This window comes from Leptonotus elevatus, chromosome 11 (assembly GCF_054856555.1).
Source record: "Leptonotus elevatus isolate MCC_2025b chromosome 11, RoL_Lele_1.0, whole genome shotgun sequence".
NCBI classification, from domain to species: Eukaryota; Metazoa; Chordata; class Actinopteri; order Syngnathiformes; family Syngnathidae; genus Leptonotus; species Leptonotus elevatus.
Genome location: NC_141249.1, coordinates 12195178 through 12215739, shown reverse-complemented (window position 1 = coordinate 12215739; position 20562 = coordinate 12195178). Strand labels below are relative to the sequence as shown.

General features: G+C 39.8%; 3 protein-coding genes across 3 annotated transcripts; 1 reads left to right on the top strand and 2 right to left on the bottom strand.

Moving 5' to 3' along the window:
* Positions 1–607: 607 nt before the first annotated feature.
* Positions 608–1790, bottom strand: lsm7 (LSM7 homolog, U6 small nuclear RNA and mRNA degradation associated). The gene is made up of 4 exons (XM_086089897.1): positions 1763–1790; positions 1412–1502; positions 1267–1338; positions 608–1029 (listed from the first exon to the last, which is right to left on the bottom strand). The coding sequence occupies exons 1-4, from the start codon at positions 1766–1768 to the stop codon at positions 887–889; spliced, it is 312 nt and encodes a 103-aa protein (XP_085946023.1). The 5' UTR covers positions 1769–1790; the 3' UTR covers positions 608–886.
* Positions 1791–2608: 818 nt separating this feature from the next.
* On the top strand, positions 2609–5523 carry LOC147165839 (kelch-like protein 23). The gene is made up of 3 exons (XM_086089855.1): positions 2609–3533; positions 4529–4940; positions 5220–5523. The coding sequence occupies exons 1-3, from the start codon at positions 2609–2611 to the stop codon at positions 5521–5523; spliced, it is 1641 nt and encodes a 546-aa protein (XP_085945981.1).
* Positions 5524–5767: 244 nt separating this feature from the next.
* cers4a (ceramide synthase 4a) lies at positions 5768–19975 on the bottom strand. Its single transcript, XM_086090030.1, has 11 exons — positions 19852–19975; positions 19205–19375; positions 15030–15144; positions 13310–13428; positions 12546–12603; positions 12253–12303; positions 10330–10422; positions 9815–9943; positions 8181–8287; positions 7852–8008; positions 5768–7434 (listed from the first exon to the last, which is right to left on the bottom strand). Exons 2-11 carry the CDS (start codon positions 19372–19374, stop codon positions 7240–7242), a joined length of 1194 nt encoding a protein of 397 aa, XP_085946156.1. The 5' UTR covers position 19375; positions 19852–19975; the 3' UTR covers positions 5768–7239.
* Positions 19976–20562: the final 587 nt, after the last annotated feature.

The window sequence follows — 20562 nt, the reverse complement described above, 5'->3', positions numbered from 1 at the left end:
TTGGTTAATTAATACAATGGAAATATTAGTGCAATGACAAAAAGATTACCTATCCATCACAAATATTTTATAAAATAATTTGAACATTTATGTACGGTAAATATTAAAATGAAGAGTCAAACATTGAACATTTTACAAAATAATATTCTAATAAAATACATAATTTTACATATACATTGAAATTATTATTTTTTCTATATTAAGTGCTGCCAGAACTCAAGAGTGGGATCTTTTTTTTTCCTTTAACAAAATGCTTGTTATATCCTGCAGCAACATAAAATTGCACTCTAACCGGTGGAGGTATTTATATTATAATAGGAGGGGCATGATATCGCAAATGGTTCAGTATGATGCAGCAGTGGAATGCTATAACACTGAAAACTACATTTACAATAACTAATGTATTGTTCAATGTATATATATGTGTTCATGTATTGATAATCAGTATTGTGCATCATCTTTATAGCTGTTAAATTAGATCAGCAAATGTATACTTGAATTGCTCACACAACTATCTCTGAATTCCTTCTTAATGCTGCCTTTTGACTTGATACTTTTCAAGATGGTGCATTTTATATACATGTACAACTAAAGTGCATGAACGTGATGAAAGTACAAAACTGAAAATAGCTTTATTTTTGGAATCAAAAACAGGAACAAATGGTAAAGGGTTGATTCATTCTTAACCAAAACACTGACACTTTCCAAGTCTCAACTGAAACTCACACACGGCATAGTGAAGTGCTTGCAAGTTCTTTAGCTGACTAAATTACATATATATATATATATATAAAAAAAAAGACAGCTACCACGATTTAAAAATGGAAAACATAAAAAAAACACTTTCAAAATATGATGTGCACTCATATATAAAGCAAGTGCTGTGTTATCCATCCTGCTGTTGTATGAAAGGATTAGGAATAGCCTCCATGCCGTCCTGTGGACAAATGAGCACCACCGAGGTTCCCCTGCAGACCACTAGCCCCAGTTGCCTGGTGTCTTCTGTCAGTTTGAGTTGGTCATCAGGATCTGCACACAGGGGGACAAAATGCAGGTTAACAAAACAGACTAAAATCACATCAGATCTCAGTTTCAATAATAATAATATGGTTATAGTTTTTGTACAACGGTGTGAGATCATGGTAGATTAGGGTAGTGTTTTTGTTTTCTAAATCTCTCGGCAGGTGTCCCTAATGTTATGGCCAAATCAGCGTACACTTTATGAAAACAATGTGGTTAAGTATTAAGCAAAAATGAAGCACTTACCACGCATATACTCGATGGTACCGTCCAGTACAAGGTTCAATAGTGGGTCGAAACCTTTAAGGACACCGCTAGCTAATGAAAAATACAAACATTTAATTGCACATAGTATCATAACATCGCATCGATGAAACGTGGATGCACCCACCTTCTCGCCCTCCTTGAAACTTAACTCGAATCGGCTTGTCGATGTATTTAGACAAGTCAAAGATACTCTCCTTCTTCTTCTTCTCTTTATCCTAACAAGCATGGTGAAATGTTATTTATCAGCGTGCAAAAGCGTGCCGCATACAACTTAATGGTAATTAGCACCGGGCTAGCTGCAGTCGGCATATGAATTAGCAGCCTGCAAAACAACTACAATGCCCCCAATAAACAGTTGCTGTACATTTCAAATGATAGCGAGGAGCGACACGATACCGTTGGTGAATGTTTGTGTGAAAGTTAATGACATAAAGTGCTTGGAATTTGAATGAAAACGCAATCTGCACGAACTCACCGCCATCTTTGCTTCGGAAACCCGGAAGTGAAACTTTGACCTACGTAGGGCTTCGCCAATCAAATGTCTTTTCTCGCTCTCATTTTTTTTCTAATCGAAAGCGTCACTTTATTACATTGCCAATATAGTTTGCAAATAAGACGGTCTTCAGGAAAACAAATTCGTTTTTCACTTATGACATGATTGAGAAAATAAGAGTAGCTTAACTAATATCACGCACTCTGGTGAAGCAAAGTTTGCCACAGCAAGCTTCTCCTGTTTTTTTTTAAAGAAGAAGCTTTATTTAACAAATTGACATCAAGAGCAAAATCGCCAATCAAATTTACAAACTAAAATATTTGAAGATTGTAATGCAATGGATGGTAAATGAGTAAAAAACTTACTCCAAGGTCAGGAAAATATCAGCAATATTGTTGCTTTAAACAAATGTTCACTTACGTAAGAGGTCTGCAGTTTTTTAACACATAAATGAACATTTTATTTGTCACTTTTTTGTGAGTGTGAACCCTGATTTAACAGCTATATTGAACATCTTCTCATTGAATAGTTTGTGGTGGACAAAAGTTTTGAGCACATTTTATGTGGCGAGAGGGTTACATTATTGACCGCAACATAGGCTACATCTGCAATTTAAATCATGATAATGATTCAGCTTGCTAAATAAAATAACACAGCAGACTACGTGTAAGTGTAATATTCAGGATTCGTTTTCATAGCACTTCTCCATGTTGCACTGGAGCGGCAGTTAGCCAGGAGGGACGCAAGGAGTCTATTAATATCACCAGTTGGTGGGCTGTATCCTAAAGGTCATTAGGCTCCTTGCAGAAGACGGTTGCATGTTGTGATATGGACTGCAGGTCAAACAGCTTTCTCTCTGAGCAAACAAACCAACACGAGGAAGGTAACGCTATTTTACAGCCTGACGTCATGCTACAAGTAGACGGAGAGTCTTTTTACGTCAACCGTCGTCAGCTTGCGCTTCAGAGCCCTTACTTCCGGGCTCTCTTCTTCGGCTGCGGTGTTGAAAGCACTAAAAGGAAAATAGAGCTGAGAGGGATCCGCTTGCAGCATTTCAAGGTGTTAATGCACCATAGCCGAACTTCCACTCTTACTCTGGACAGAGAAAATGTTTTGGGGATCCTTGAGACTGCAGATTTCCTCCAGCTGGAGCGAGCCAAGCTGCTGTGCTGCAAGTTCCTTGAACGGGAGCTCCACCTCTGCAACTGTTTGGGAATGATGGCTTTTGCCTGGCAGCGAGGCTGTTCTCAGCTCTACAGTGCAGCAAGGCAGGTGGCCCTAACACACTTCTCCGCCGTTGTCTCTGAAGAGGACTTCCTGTCTTTGTCCAAGGAGACCGTGGCACACCTTCTAGCCAGCGACGGCTTGGCTATTCATAGAGAGGATTTGGCCCTGGAGGCAGCTCTACGCTGGGTGTCATTTGACAAAAAAAGAGAGGAGCACTTTCTGGAGCTCATTGAGCTGGTGAGACCAGAGTCTCTGTCGCTGACATTTATCTCAAAACTTTTGGACACGATGACCAACAGTTCTGATCCTACAGCCAAACTCATCTGCATGCTGAATGAACATTTTCCAACTTCCTGGTCAATGGGGAGGTCCCTGCGAAGGACCAAAGAAACTCTCTTTGTAGTGGGAGGACCTCATGATCAGGAACAGCAGGCATCCTACCAGTTTCATCCACTCAGTGGGCGATGGCAAAATTGCGCACCACTGCAGAGGAAGAATCTTACGCAGTACTCAGTAGCAGCAGTAGGTAATGGTTGGATATTGGTTGGCTACGACATTAGCCAGACCTGAACTGCCATTTTATAGTCATGTTAAGTCTGTTTTATTTGTATAGCTCCAACAATCAATTGAGGTTATCTCAAGGAACTTCACACATCAATCAGATGAAGAACCATACTCTTTATACATTTAACCAATATATACTGTGAACCCCAGATGAGCAAATACTTGGGGATGGAGACAGGGAAAAGTGGATGAAGGGTAGATAGAGGGAGAAACAGAAAAGGGGTTGGGCAGCCAAGGGGAGTGTCAAGAGAACAATTGGCAGAACAACAGCCCAATGAACAGTAGTCCATAGACGACGACAACAACATTGATGCTGGTCTGCTTCCCACACCACCGTCCCTATTCTCGCTACTGCCAATGACAAGGATAAATATGAAGCCGAGGTGGCAAATCCAGGTCTAGAAAGTAACAACCCTGCCACAGTTTGGCTTTTAGCCATAGGTCCATCTACTCAACTGTCAAGTAAACGAGCTGAAACTAGTACACACGGAGCTCGTTTTCCTAAAGCCAAACTGTGGTAGGATTTTTACTTTCTGGACCTATATTTGCCACCCGTAGAGAGAAAGACAAATAGAAAGAGGTTAGAAGCATCCTACTTGGATGGTGATGAGGTGAGAAGGAGAGAGAGAAGAGGAAGGAAATAGATGACCACATAAGTATTTGTCAGTACCAAAACTGACTTGTGAGAGGCAGCATGGTGCCACAGGTCTACCAGATTGTCAAAAAATACAAAGAAGAAGAAAGGGTCTTTATTAAAGAAGATATAGAAGAAGCTAGGCTAACTGTTAGTTTATCGCGGAGGAACATGCCACACCATATGATAATGGTTCAAGATAATCTTTTAGAGACTTTTAGAAATGGTCAGTATGCTAATACACCACTTCAGACCCATGTGTATCTAATATACTTGTAGGTTTAATGTTCTGAAATGTTGCTGTTTTTCCTTATTATGTGTAGGAGACAGTGTTGTTGTGACAGGGGGCTACGTCCGCGACGTGCTGTGGTTCAGCGTGGACTGGGTCAGAAGATACGAATGTGGGAGCCAGCGGTGGGTGGATGGTCCTGCTTTGCAAAAGTCCAGGCACAGCCACTGCTCCATCGCTGTCGATTCCGTCTTGTACGTCTTGGGGGGCAGCATGGACGAAGGTCCGGTTGCTGATGTTGAAAGACTGATCCTGGGGTCAGACGGGGGTTGGGAAAGTGTCAGCCCGATGGGTCGGGCGGTGGAAAGGGCAGCTGTAGCCGCTCTGGGGCAATGTATCTATGTAGCGTGTGGTCTGGATGAAAATGGAGAGGCGTTTGGTGGAATACAGCGGTATGACACCAAGGAGAATCTTTGGGATGTCGTCTCCTATTCCCCTTTTCCAAGGTGAGTTATTTTTCAACTTTTTAGGGATGGCTTTTTTTTTTTTTAGAGGTGTCAAATTCAGGTCCAGAATGTCAAAAACCCAGCCACGGTTTGGCTTTAGCCACAGGTGCTTCTCTTCAACTGGCAGATAAACAAGTGGTTGAGTAGAAGCTCCTGTGGCAAAGCCAAAAATGTGGCAGGGTTTTTACTTCTTGCCAGTTTTTACATTCTGGACCTGAATTTGACACCTTTGTTTTTTTTTTTTTATGATAATCCATTGTGAGATAATCCATTCCTTAGATATGACCTGGTTGCCACAGAGCTCAATGGTGCCATCTATCTGTTTGGAGGACAAGCTTTGCGTTTTGACGTGGAGACAGACGAGTGGACTGTTCTACAGGAGGACTCTCTGGAGAAGAAGTTCTTCTGCGGCTGTGCCACAGTCAATGGTCAGATATTCTTGTTGTGTGAGAAGAAGAGTAACAAAGCACTCCCCAACATGGTTTTGTTTGACCCTTATGTGGACACTTGTATCAAGGTGGACAATGCGATTACGTGTCCTGTTCCACTCAGAGGATGTGTCACCATTAAAGTGCTTACATGATTGTGTGTAAGGGTGAAATATATTTACTGCCTATGTTTACATGCAGTCAAGATTCGAGTAAAGGTGTTTTCTGAAACATTCAGGATAAACCGTTAATATGAGTTAGCGGACTTAGAATTACTCCCGCCTACAAATGATGCATAGACAACGTCATTATACAATTAGACATCATTTCTGCTTTGACTTCCTACTGTCATATTTATATGATTATGGCGTGTGAAAACATGCCAAGAGGCTTTGCAGGGAGGTTTCTAGCAACTTTTAATGAAAAAAGAAATATGACCACATGTGTCTAAAAGTGTTGATGGTTGAGCACTTTTAGTGCTCCATATTGTTGTTGACCACTTTGTTCAAGCACACTTGTCTTTCGTGTGAGTTTGCTATACTGCCGGTAACCATCAAGCATTTTGCTCTAAGAGTCCTGATGTTGTACCTTTTTGTAGAAATTATAGTTCATTTTCAGTAATGCCCATTAGTGTGCGTAGATTCACCAAATGTTTACGTGATACGTTACTTCCAGTCGCAGTTTGTAAAGCTAATCCTACGTGTCGCAGGGTAGCGTTTAACAGTAAGGCTAAGGCACTAAATAAAAGTGCTGTACAGACAACCACAATGAAAAACGTCACATGATATTTAAAGTACAAAATAACAGCAAAGCCATAGGATCGCGTACTGTATTTTTAAAGGTAACAGTATTTTGAATATTGGAAGGGACAATGGTCTTTATCGTCCACCAGGGGGCGCTATATCTCTTCACCTGGTATTTTGAGACCCAATCACGTGCTGTTAAAGGGAGAAAAAAAAAATCAGTTGTAGTGTGTGACATGTTTTCGCACAGTTTTGTACAAAGGAGTGTCACCCTGAAAATAATTTGCAGTGTATTTGCATATGGACAAAAAACAAAACAAAACAAAAATCAACACTTTTCCCCTATGAAATATCTGTTAACAGGTGGCCTATGACGATGGAAATTCGTGTTTAAAACATTTACGCCATTTGCACAATTTCTGGGACGTTTGACGAAGAAAATTGATCAAAAAAACCGTTTTGTTCACCAATGAGCACCATGGTACACCAGTGTGCTGTTCGAGTTCATCGGGAGTGCTGTGTGTAATATTAAAATGCTTTTTTTGTTCATCTATTTATTCCAGGGATTTATAATGACAGGTAGGACAATTAAATGTTCTTGCAGTAGATGGGAGAAGGTGCAACCTGTGTATTATCTACCCTGTTGCCATTCATACAGCAGTTTATGCCGTGACTTCCTGTGAGTGCATCAGATATGTTACCAATTAAATAGGCCCAAAAGTCAATTTGTGAATAAATTGAGACAGGATCATAATTTCAGTATTCAGACTTTTTGTGGCAATTTGTATGGTCTGTGAGATATTTACAGTGTACAAAATAGGACGCCTTGGCTCAGTAAAGGGCTGGGAAACATCGTTCTGAACGATCAGTTAAAGGATCTCATGTATAAAACACTGACAAGAAACGTCATAAATACAAAAAAACAACAACAACAGTGACATAACAAGTAATGGCGTTTCCTTCCAATGTGACACTGGGCGCATAGATTTACAATCATTTGTGCTTTTTTTTGCTGCCTCTTTTTTGTCAAACAAAGAAAAGCAAAGCGCAGGCTGACGGTGACGTGAAATCATCGATGGACCGTTGTAAGGTACATTTGTCAAGAATGACATCATCTTTGCCTGGATTCTATCTGGCTTTGGGCAGTCTGCTGTTGAGATTCCTCTGGTTGGTCAGGTTGTTGAGCACGCAGTTGTTGGCTAACGACGCCAGCTTGGAGTTGATGGCGCCTTTCCTTTGCTCCCAGTTGCTCTCGTCTTCTTCCTCAGGCTCTTCTTCCTCGTATGCCTCGCTCTCCTCATCACTGCGCTCGTCACGCTCCACCTGTAGACAAAATAAGGTAGTGCTGTTAGAAAAAAACAGATATAAATAAGGCTGCTTTGACATAATGTCAAGTGTTAGTCTAGCACGAAGAGCAGTCTAACTGTGGGCGTGGGTGTAGTTTTTTTTTGCCGCCATTATGGGATGGAATGCAGCCGACTCCTGGCCAATTGAAGCGGCTCCCCTCATTTCCATTAAAATGGCAGTCGAAGTGCACATAGTACTTAACATAGTGGAAGCAGAACTTGACTTGCTGGGGTCCGGGCATGAGATTGGCGCACACAAAGTGCATTTCAACTGCAAGATCTCTCCTTGCCGATGATGAACTCGGCCGCGCACGAGACGTGGGCAATTGGGGATGGTCGTACACCCACGATCGTGGTAATTAATACACATGGGCTCAGTCAAACATCTTCTCACCTTTCCCTTGAACATAAACTTGCCGATCATACGCAGGATAAGGTAGGCCCAGAAGATGTGCAGAGCTTGCAGCACTAGCAGGAGGGCGTTGAAGAAGTAATAGCCAAAGTAGGGCTCAAAGAAGTCAAGCGATAACACCAATGTTGTGTGGATGATTCTGGAAAACAAAACAGTTTCGCATGATGCATTATACTGCACACGCACCAGAAAGTGCAGCACAATGTCTACTGAATTCAACAAAAAATGTGGCAAAAGCTCAGTTTTAAGACAGGACTATACTGTAAACACAGCACTTATGGAACATCACATTTTCCACAATGTTGACATACCTGCAAGGAAACACCACCAGCCGTGTAATCAGGAAGACCAGAGAAAAGACGAGAAACAGCGAGTCACACGTTTTAGTCCAAACAGCGTAGTGAAACATCTTGGCCGACTTGAAAAGAAAAAGAAGCATTATGAGCTCATAGTTGCATAGAGTGACATAATAAACTTGAAACACTGCCAGATGTTGAAGAGAGCCTTTTTATTTCATTTTTTTAACTCCAAAATGATATGCCAGTCATGTGACACCAGTTATTAAAGGGCATGTGGACAGCCTGGAAGCCATAAATTAACTTTTAATCTTAATAGGCCACTCCTCCTGGGCCAGGAGCCTGGCTAAGTTTTTATTTTATGTGTTTATTTTTTTACCGCAACTGACGTTAATTCATTTAATGTTTCACTTCTCTTTAGCTATTTTTCTCTCCACAGTACAGACACTTGTTAATTTGCCTACTATTTTGCAGTTTAAAGTTGGATATTCTCCGCTTTAACACGGTCCTAGCCAGAGGTCTGTGAAAAGTGGAGTTAATCCAGGCTAGGCTAGCGCTGCTAGCCATGTCAATCTTAGGTTAGCTTAGCAATTAGCACGGCTTCTCCCTTCATCAGAACAATACTTGTCAGAAATGTAGCTCATTCGCCCTCACGGAGACGATAGCTGCCTAAGGAGCGACTCTGCAACATGTTTAGGTGCACTAGTCGCTAGCCGAAGCTCATTGCTAGCTAGCTAGCTAGCTGCGGCGTAAGTAGCACAGTTTCCATCAACCTTCAACTACTAAACCCAGTGATTTTCGAGCTTTTTTTGGGACCAGTTCTTTTACCTTCTTTTGGTGTCTCTCTCAGCAGTTAATTCTCAGTTTTTCTATTCAATTCATTCTGATGAGGCGCAAAATGCAAATTTTGCCTCGATAACTGTGATGCAAAGCTTGCGCTACCTATAAAGGCGCTCAAGGGCCACACTGGTGCTCATATTTCGCAGAATACTTCCCAGTCATGCCAAAGTGACTCAAAAATTTAAAAAACTTTCTAAGTACCCGTAACTGCACTTCTGTTTAGATCCTTGCCAAAATTAAATAGGGGGTTCCCTTGCATCACCCCCTGCACCACTTTATGTGTTATTAGTATAAAATTATTGTTGTTGAAAAAAGGTCACGTAAATAAATCTACTAGTGGCTTTTGCACATTAGCCCAGAACTGAATAGGCCTACTTTATTTGATCTGTAAAGCAAATGTTATTGCAGCACACATCATGAGACATTCGGGGCGTTCATACGCTGTCAAAGAAATGTGAGTAAATTCTGCTGTGTGAAATCAGAAATGATGCACCTGTTGTTTCATTAGGCTTTCATAACCACAAAAGGGCTATTATAACAAGGGAGTGTGCGGAAATTCTTCTATAATAAAACCACAACGCCGTTTTTCAAGTCAGGTATGCTTGTGATGTCAAAGGTTAAACATGCACATTCTTTCTCCAACCTAAGTTTCCGATCATTATTTCTCATTAGTCAGTAATTCTGATTAATGAGAAATATTGAGTCCAACTGCTTGTGTTGATCACATCTAAATTTGATAGTTTACAGTCAATTTTGAACGTTTTTTTGGGGGGTTTATTTCAGTGCTAGCAAGAGATCACGAGTCGTACCTCGAGCAGGAAGTCGGACGAGTCGTGCACCAGCATGGCAAGCGTGCCGATTCTCACGCAGTTGCTGCAGTAGGAGAAGCCAATGAGAAATAGGGTGGCAATGTGATGAATGACCTGCTCCTTGAAATCCTGAAACACACATATTTGAAAAGTTTGGAAGCGTGGAAGATTTACACAAACAGAACAATCCCAAACTGCAGTTCAGTAATATTCATTTTAAAATATTAAACATGACAGATTCTCAGTAGATGTAAAAATGTAATACATTTACATTTAATGTAAAGAAAAATTATTTAAAGTTAAATTGTAATTTTGTTTGGGGGGTTGGATTAAATAAAAAAGTGACCGTTGTGATGCATAATCAACATTAGTAGTGCAAGAAATAAACTTTCAAAAAGATAATGCAGAACTAAATATAAGCACAATCAGTTGGAATCATTAGAATGGCAACACAAAACTACTAGCAGGTTTTGTGCATGTGTGCGTGTCGGTGTGATAGAGTAGATTACGCTTACTTTTCGTTTCACATCCACAGAGATACAGAGAAGCAGGGACAGATAGAAGCTCAGTTCCAGGATGTAATACCATCTATGGGCATTCGTGACGACCTGAAACAGTAAATCAAATGGCAGCTGTTGAACAAGTTTATAATTATTATTTATTTATTGTAGCTCTTTAAAAAAAAGAAGTTTTTTTTAATGCTTTTCTTTTCTTTTATTTTTTAGTTTTTTTTTTAAAATGTATAGATTATTTGTCAAGTGCAAGATAAAAAAAGGTCACTGAGTATTGTTTGATAAAGTAAAGTAAGCTACTGTTCAACCTTTCTTCTGTATGGATGTACCTTAATACTGAAATAAATAAAATAAACTCTGAAAGCTTATGTATCATATTGATAGACAAAGATGAATTTTCACTATAATTATAGTTTTAGTTTATAAATAAAATATGTCGTTTCAGTTATTTTCCTTTTATTTTTAAAGAAGCATTTTTGCTTTTATTTTGTTTCATGAATGAAAATGTTTTTTTTTTCAATTTTTGTTTTAGTTATTTCAATAGTTTTGTTAACTATAATGCTGTGGAAGATAAATAATTCCGTTGCTGATTTTTCAAGTTTATGGGATTTTGTTGGGTACTCTGGTCTTGGAGATTTTAGGGTTCAAGGCCTTTTGTGATTTTCGAGCTTCCCATGTTTTATAACACTTCATCTTGTTAGCGGATATACCCCCCCCCCCCCCCCCCTCAAAAGAAGCTCAAGACTATAAAAACCTCTTCACGCTAATATATGATATACAGTACATTCCAAGCGGCAGCCTGCTCTTAAATCTCAAAAGAGGTGGGTGACAGTCTGGAATAAAAACACTTCTCTCCGCCTATGCAGCGCTCAAGACAATGAGAGGAAGCCCACAGAAACAACAGAACCCGAGAAAGGAAAAGCTGCAACAATATCAGCAGTAGCACCACAATTGACCCAACAAGTGAAAGAATCCGTGAACTCTAAAGGAAAGGCTGGCTTCCCTGAAGGAATGCCGACTTGCAGGCATGCCTAACTGTCATCCGATTTAATCGCTGTCCTAACGAACAGCCGTGTGAGGAGGTGGGCGGTGGTTGAAGTGATTTTTTTAAATCTGTGACAGGTTCATTTACATCAGTGACTATTATTCAGTCTTGTGAAATCAAATGTTCCCGTATATGTACTTTATGTGTTTATTTACATTGCCGTACACTTTCACTTTTACTCCACTTACTTTTCCTAAATAAAAGGAATCATTTTACTCTGATACATTTGGATTTAAAATCCAAATAAATAGTTTGACGACGCAAGCGGAAGAATAGTCCTGTCTGTACTAATGTGGTTGGAATACCGGTATGGGAGGTCATGAAAATGAGATGAAGGTAATAAGGAAGTCTTTATATGGGCGCACCGGTCATGTCGCGTATCTCTCTCTGTCGCTGCTCTCTGCTTGAGGATAACAGATGCCAGTAATGGAGCAAGGCAAACGTGCAGATTTTTAACTACACCACTAAGCAAACTAAAGAACTACGTATACAATTTTCATAAATAAAAACCTCTTATCAAAAATCGAACTACACTTTTTTCAAATACTTTTATTGTACTTCCAATAGGCCTACTTACAGTAAGGAAATTACTTAATTACTTAAGGATTACTTTTTACTCAAGTATCGCTTTCAGGTAGTTCATACAATACTGACTTTTATTTATTTTTTTAAATTTTTTTTTACAGGTCCATCAGTTTTCTAAATTGATGATACTGTTCAGGTCAAAGCAGGGTTGGTAATCAATCCAGCAAAGTCCGCACAAAAGTTTTGATTGAAAAGTTAGTAAAAAAAAAAAAAGCACAATAAAGCCCAATGGAGACTAAGAGTAAGAGTAATACGATCATGCAAAGAAATCTTTCTTATAATATCCAGAATCTTACCTGCTTAGGAAAACCCTGCCAACATTCTCTCTGATCCGAAAACCATGGAGACTGGAAGGTCACAAAAACACGTCATTTATCTTAGTCCAGTTTAACACGACTGTAAACTACAACCACAACAATACGCATACAGTTTCAAATACTGTGTATATCAAAGTGGAGCGTTGTTAGCTTCGTAAAAAACTTAATGAATTAAATCATAATTAAATGTACATTTGTACCCGATATTGTTTGCTTTGAATAATCAGTGACAAGGGAAGCATACAAAAAAAATCAACAAACAACAGACTTACATCGACCAAAGAGCAGAGCCCTGCTGTGAAAGCTGTGAGGTAAAAGACAAAGCGCCAACTGCAACACATGAAAAGGAAACAATTAACAAAACAAATAACTCATTCACTGCCATTGACGGCTATAGACGTCAAAAATTCATTTGAACTATTTCTAGTTTCACATTTCTTTCCACTTTTGTTAACAAAAGTATAAAAACCTAGATATTTTTTTATTGTACATATAGAACAGATATAAAATTTGTGATTCATCTTTATTTTTTTGGTAGTTTAAATAATTAAGTAATCAAACAAAAAATAAAATATTATGTAAAAATTAGGGGCGTCAGACGATTTTTTAAAATTGTAATTAATCGCATGACTTCAATAGTTAACTCACAATTAATCACAAATTTTATATCTGTTCTAAACGGACAATACATTTTTTTCTAGGTTTTCATACTTCATACAAGTGGAAAAAAGTGAAACTAATAGAAATAGCTCAAATGAATTTTTGACGTCTATAGCCGTCAATGGCAGTGAAGAGTTAATATTCAGACAATTGAGTTATGATTTTGCCTTTATGTACCACAACTGATTTTAAATAAAACAATCAGAAGGTGAACATTTAATTGCTTCGTCAAAGTTGAATGTCTACACATCTTGAACTTTAATTGTCTTTGAACAACTTTAATGTTTTTATGAAAAATTATTCTTCAATTAGGCCTTTAGCAAATGTTTCGTATGTCCGTTTTTTGATTATTCGATGTAGTTTGTTTGAGACTCACGAGGCCTCGCAGAACTTTTTGGTGTTGGTGGGTCGGTCCTGGTTTCTTCTGTGCCTGAACCAGCTTTGAATCTTCGACTGGGAGAGTCCACAAAGCTTTCCCAAGCTCGCCAATTCACTCTGAGGGGAACACAAACATGCCATGAAAACATCTGCTTAACACTGCTGCAGGCTCTTTCTTGTGCGAACGGCAACATTTATTCAGCCTTGTTGGCTGACATTTGTGTCGCCATTTCATTAGAGGAAATGCAAATGAGCTTGTGGTGTTTATTCAACCTGCGGTATTTCTTGATGAGGAAGATGGCTTTTCAAGGATGCAACAGTAACTTGTCGCTAACAGCCATTTGTTAACATTGTTTCATACATAGCGTTTGTGTTTGTGGAATATGAAGTAAGCAGAAAAATCCATTTTAGGAGGCGGCCATTTTGCCACTTTCTGTCGATATTTATTTTGCGTGAGCAAACGAGCATCTCGGTGAGCGACGGCGACTCGGCAGCCGTTGTGAAGCCCAGCAAGCGACGCCCAAAGACAGAGCGAGCCGGAATTAGCCGGAGCAGCTAACAAGAACGGCTAACGGGAGTTTGTCGGAGCCATAGGCTGGAGGAGTAGCTAGCGGGAGGAGTTAGTAAAAAAAGAAAAGCTATTAAAAGCTTGCGAGAGCAAAGCAGAAGGTGACAAGCGACAACCTGCAGGCCCCAGCTGTGGAAGGTAAGCTGCGGTCGACCCATTGGGTTCAACACTCGATGCAAGCACCACCAGGGATTTTAAAATCCAAAAAATGGATGAAAGAGAAATCTCTGTAATACAGTGGAACTGAGATATCACAGGGGGACTGTATCTTCAGTTTTAGTGTAATTTCTAATAATAATAATAATAATAATAATAATAATCAGATTTATATATGCATATCTGCTGACAACAGTGGTGCAGCTCCACTAAATTTGCAATCATGTGACCGATAGCATATACACACACACACAGAACAGAATTGTATATTTGACGCGTGCAAAACCTTGCCTGTCCGTACATGATCGCTGATGACGGAACATCAAACGAAACCCAGATGAGGGAGGAGGTGTGTACCTGTAATGAACCTGCCTGAAACTTGTCTGTTCACCGATGATGGGGAAAAATAGTCTTGGGTTAGCTCGCCGCCTAATTTTACAGTAATTACAATTTATGTTTTTAAATGTGTCTTTTGAATCCTTTACGACTCACGTACTGTACGTCAACAGCGATATCCTCACACAAAAATCATTCTAGCAGTTATTGCACGGCTGTGACGGCACATCAGTCATCATGGCTCGTCTCACGGGGTACTTTTTCAAACAGGTCCTTGTTGTGAAACAGATGCCAACACACTTGTTACGCAACCTCTACTCACCAACAAAGCCGTGAAAACAAGGAAGAAGATAGGCAGATAGCTTTAGAATAATAAATGATTAGCATGTTTATGCAATACTTTTCACATGAATTGAGTCAAACTGGATCATTTCCTGATGATATCTGATCCAAAAAAAATCAATGCCCAAAGCCAAAATGCTCACAAACTGTTCAGATCTGGGTGCACTGTTGTGAAGCAGTAGTGGTTAGTAAACTCACAAAATTAAAACTCCCACTGCGACCTTTCAGAGGATCCAATTTAGATAGTAAAGGTCACACAGAGAATCCATTCAGCAGCATCTGCCCTTTGTACATGCTCGCTATCTGAATCACGTACCTGTGACGGCTGACGGTTCTGTTTGTAGAAGTTCTCCAGTTTTGGAATAGGAGCGGCTCGAATCCTAATCCGGTCCTTCACACCTAAACGTTTGCTTAAAGGGACAGCCATGACCCTAGCGAGGACAGACAGAGAGCACAAGGGAATGAATTACTGAACCACATTCAATATTTATGCCATCAACAGCTGTCCGAGGCAACACTACTTTGGCAATGTAACGAGTAGCGGCAACTCGATAGGTCATTATGCGAGCTCCCGTGTGACACATTGTGACTTTGTCTTTGCTGATCGAGCATCAAGAAGACACTCGATCGGCGCAGTGATGTGGAAGAAGAAGGACAATGTTGTTGTATTCACAAGAGAGCTTGATTACTGCGCACGTGTGTAACACTATCTCCGAGATAGTCATCCCGAAACAGGCTGAGAGGTCAGGAAGAGTGAGAAGGTCAGGAAAACGCACACACAGTCAGTGTCTGGTTGCAGAGTATGTCAAGCACACGTTTAAAGGTAAACACCAACATACATTCATGACGTGGTGGACACCCTGAACATCTCACTGATGTTGATTCTGGAACCACGTCTAACTATTGGCGCAGGTAGTGTAATGTGATTTTATGATTGTACAAAAAAAATAAAAAATTTCATCCACATATGTGTACTGCTAGCAGGGAAACACTATGAAGATGTAGATTATTGGTAATAAATAAATTTGTTGTGTCAGACGATTACATTTTTCAGCATAATTAATTGCATGACTTCAATAGTTAACTCACGATTCATTGCAAATTTTATATCTGTTCTAAATGTACAATAAAAAAGTTTTCATACTCTTGCTAACATAAAAGTGGGAGAAAAATGTTAAACTTTTAGAAATATGGCTGCATCTTTTAGTCATTGATACAGTAATTTCTAGAGCTGTCAAATTATTATTATTTTTTTAATCAGATTAATCACATCATAGAATTTAGATTAATCATGATTAATCGCTTAATTAAAAAGGCTTTTTTTTTAATCAACATTTTTTTAAAGAGCACCTGTTATGTGTTATTTTTTTCCATATTTAATGGTATGAGGACATCTTCAACAAATGTTATCCACTGCACACACTCATCCTCCTCTTTTTCTAATAAGTTAATTACTTGCATAATTTAATATGAAAAAAAAGACCCCAATAGTTTGACATGAATAAATATTCTGAATGTCATACGCAAACATTTATTAAAAGCTTTACTTTAATGCATGTAGTTATTTTTAATGCTCAACCTTTAATGTAACCATCCGCTGTCAGCTAAAGGATCATCTGCGGTCAACATTAATAGTGTGATTAATCTGCGTTAATATATGATTATTTATACATGATAATTTTTTTGTGATTAATTAATCACGCTTCAAGTCTGACAACACTAATTTCATAATAATTCATAAAACTGATGTACTGTAAAAAACAAGTGTGATATTGATTCGTGTTAAGGTCATTTTTCCGCTACTAATTGGCATAAATGGCATAATTGCATTTGTAAGACATTGGTGAAAGCTCAGTGCATTTTTCTTTTCATATGAAGAGCTATCTAATCCTTAACATGAAGTAATTTGAGAAACTGAAAATTGTAAAATACAACTTGACCCCCTTCTCCACATTATTATTATTAACTTTATTACTGCTAAATTTTGATGTGGATGTATCTGCTGCGTTGCGATTGGAATTCCCCCAGTACAGGCTTTCCAAGGGGCGGTTATTAATCACGCTTTAAATAAATATAGTGGCGTTAAAGGAATTTAATTCAAAATTAACACACTAATTTTGACATCCCTAAAATAAATATAATTTCATGAAATAAATATTAGAATTAGCATATGTGGGTCAGGGCTTCCGCTAGTGTTGCTAGCTCACCTTGATGGCTCATCACTGTCATTGATTCTAGTACAACATATGTGACAATCAGGAGTAAACAAGTGATTACACATGGCCACCGACAAAGCCCACTGCGCTTAAGTGTCTCTGAGATACGGCATGTCAAAGAGGCTCCATATCTGCGCATCATAACGTCACTACATTAGGCTTCTGTCATTGTTGATTGCTGCTGATTGTTGACAAGCTGTCATCCAGCCAAACCAGTCGAGTGTGCGCCATAACCTTTTGCTGAACCAAGTTGCTTCAAAACAAAAAACGTAAAGTAGGGTTCGATCATAAACGGCAACACGTCTAGTTTACATTGCTAGTCATGCTGGGACTGAGGGCGTTTTCTTCCACGCGCGGCACATGGCGTTGAATTTATGTTGTCGGTTTTGCAATGTTGATATGCGGATACAAGAGAGTAATTCAGCGAGAACAGAATTAATTGCAGCGTCCACGCATTCGTACACAGGTGTCGCCATGTTTGGTTTGTTTCTTCGCACGGCTTCGGCGCTACCTGTTTTCATCACAGCTCCATATCCCGCCCCCAAATACAATGTCGCTCTGTGATTGGACCGAACCAGTGGTTCCTATCGGTGGAAATCAATGGGAGCGGTACAAGATGGATTCTCGGGAGTTTGTGAACTCAGAAATACCGCGAAAATACATCTTGCGAGAGCAAGATTCATTGAATGGGGCATTGGTTTGCCTTCTGCGCATGTTATATTTGCAAGGAATCTTGGTCTGTGGAGTACAGAATTGACTTACATGACCTCGTTTGAATATTCTAATTTCTCCGCTGCGGTTTCTCATTATTTTCTGTCTCTACAGCGAAAATGCCACAGTATGTATCTATACACACACACTCACACACACACACACACACACACACACACACACACACACACACACACACACACACACACACACACACACACACACACACACACACACACACACACACACACACACACACACACACACACACACACACACACACACACACACACACACACACACACACACACACACACACACACAGTTTACGTGTATGTAAGTCTGTGCTTCTTCATTCTATTCTCTTCACGGACGCTGTCTGACTTGGTCTATAAATCTCGCACAACTCTAGTAATAATGACATGACTAAAATAATTGTTGAATTGTGTGTGCATTTGAGACCTTAAAATCATCAGTAATGATCCGCCCATTATTATCTTGCTTGTTAAATATTCAGCTCTTTCTCTATAAGCGGCACACAATGTGAAATATTTGACATACCGCTTGTAACTGCTGTCACGGTTAACGGTAATCCTCTTTCCGAAGCTTCCTTTTGGCACAAGCTAATTGTTTCAGCTCCTCTAAAAATCATCAGCCATTTCTCTAATATGTAAACACAGGATTTTTCTCCCAAGTAGTATGTTGATTATTTTTACACAGTAGTCTTAAGATAGGACCACCAAATTCCCTCTCGTCATCACCACAGCATTGTTTGCTTTCTTCACTTCTTGCACCGCTGGGAATAATTTAATTAGCACAACTGGGGATATACAGTATATGAAAGCTTGTGGTGGATCAGCACATAACCATTAGCCACGATTGATTTAAGCGTCTCCAGTATACGGGCTATAATACAAAAAAAAAACACAACGCCAGCTTTTACTGACTTAGTTGCACCCACTTTATGTTCCGTATAGTCAGATGCTTTTAGAGGAGAACATGCAGTCAGCAGCTAAAAGTGTCTACTCACGATGTCAGCCTCCCCCTGCAGGTCTGAAGAACACCCCCCCCCCCTTTACCACTCTCACTCTAATGCAGCAAACCAGCCAGCGTGACAAGCACAAGTTGAAGGAGGAACTCGACACCCCCATAATTACGCACCCAGTGACCACAACATGGTGCACCGCATCTTTTTTTTTTTTTTTTTTTTTTTCTAATGGGATATGATATATGAGCTGCATCAAATATTACGTCTTTACATCCATCCAAATACATCATCAAGTATATCTTGCGGGTGCGTGAGCTACTCGCCTTAACCCAAACACATATCATGTAGAAAATGTTTAACTTTTTGTTGAAGAGCCTGGATGTGCTTTTAGCTTGTTTTTAGCATTGTTTACTGTTATAGCTTGTACAACTGTACCATAACATACTGAGACCCCCCCCCCCCCCCCCCTTCATAAAGCTAATGTAACTAACAGCTGGTGTTACACATATGTAGAAACAGCGTAGTGATGGACCGTGATGAAAACAGTCAAATCCAAAGAGGAAGCATCTCACTCACCTCTCAAAAACATATCTCAAGGCTATGAGAGCAAAGGCCACTGGCAAGGTGTAGACGAGATCTCTGGGTAGCGGATAGTGACCCTCGCTCGCATCCATATCCTGCCAGTGGATGCCAGGGGGCAGCCAGTACCTGTCCTGCCAAAGCCACTCATTTAGCAGGGCCTCCATCCTGGGGGAAGGGGGGGGGGGGGGGACAGCGGTCTTTTTATATGACCTCTTTAAACGGATGCCAAACATTATGCTTAATCTGCTTACATCACAGTGCAAGACGCATAGTAGTAGTCTTTGGAAAAACGAAAACAGCAATGATTCATGCTCATGTGTTGTGATAGGTTCCGACAGTCACATTGATTGACAGAGGTGTTGATTATACAGGGAAGCCCCACTAAGCATCCCCGAGCAAGTCACACTACAACGCGACTTCTAACTAAAAAAACGGGCTTGTATTTGAAAAGACACAACATGCTATTTAGTAGTAATTAGAATCATCATCATGACAAAAAAGCTAGACAAGATCAGAAAACGCCCCCCCATACACACATTCAGCCTTATAAACAAGTCTGCCTTTTCCCCCCTTTTTTACATCAAACATGTCTATTTTATCTGTGCAGTAGAATGACGAAAGACAAACGCAAAACCTCTCACCTGCTCGCGCTCCTGTGAGGAGGATGACAAGCGCACAACGTCAAATTGCCAGAGGAGGAGCCTTCAGACGCGGCTTTCTCATGCTGGGGGCGGGGCTAAGACGTCATCCGCGTCAATTCGTGGGAGAGGGAGGGGAGAACCCGGAAGTGGTAGCCTCTGGAAGAGGCGATAACAGGGCTCAGTTTTAAATGATTGACATTAAGTGTTTAAATACAAAAGGGGGTGGTTGGTTTACTTTTTACAATCACAGAATTTGAGTTAAGAGATTACTACCTGTGCCTCACTTGGCACAAGGCATACTATATATTTTTTTAAATCCACACTTAAGGTTAGGTTTATGGTGCTTTCCACAATTAAATTGTGACTTTACAGTAAATATTTGTAGACACATCGAAATGCATTAGGTATGTAATTGTTTAGCGCTGTCATAAAAATGACGTCACGTGGCAAAAGGTTAGCTGAATTATTGTTATATTAATTGCCTAAAAACGTTTTTTTTAAACTGTAATTTTGATTTTATACCGCATTAGCGCAGGTTAAAAGGTCAATTCTGCCTTAGACACAAATCGATCTTTATACCGACTGTATTGTTATTGTTATTCCAACAGCCCCTGTAAATGGCACTAGTGTATCTAATTACGTGTCCGGTAAGTTTCATGTTTGTCACAAATGAAATTGCTTTGTGAATTGCTGTTTGCTTTTATTACTTGG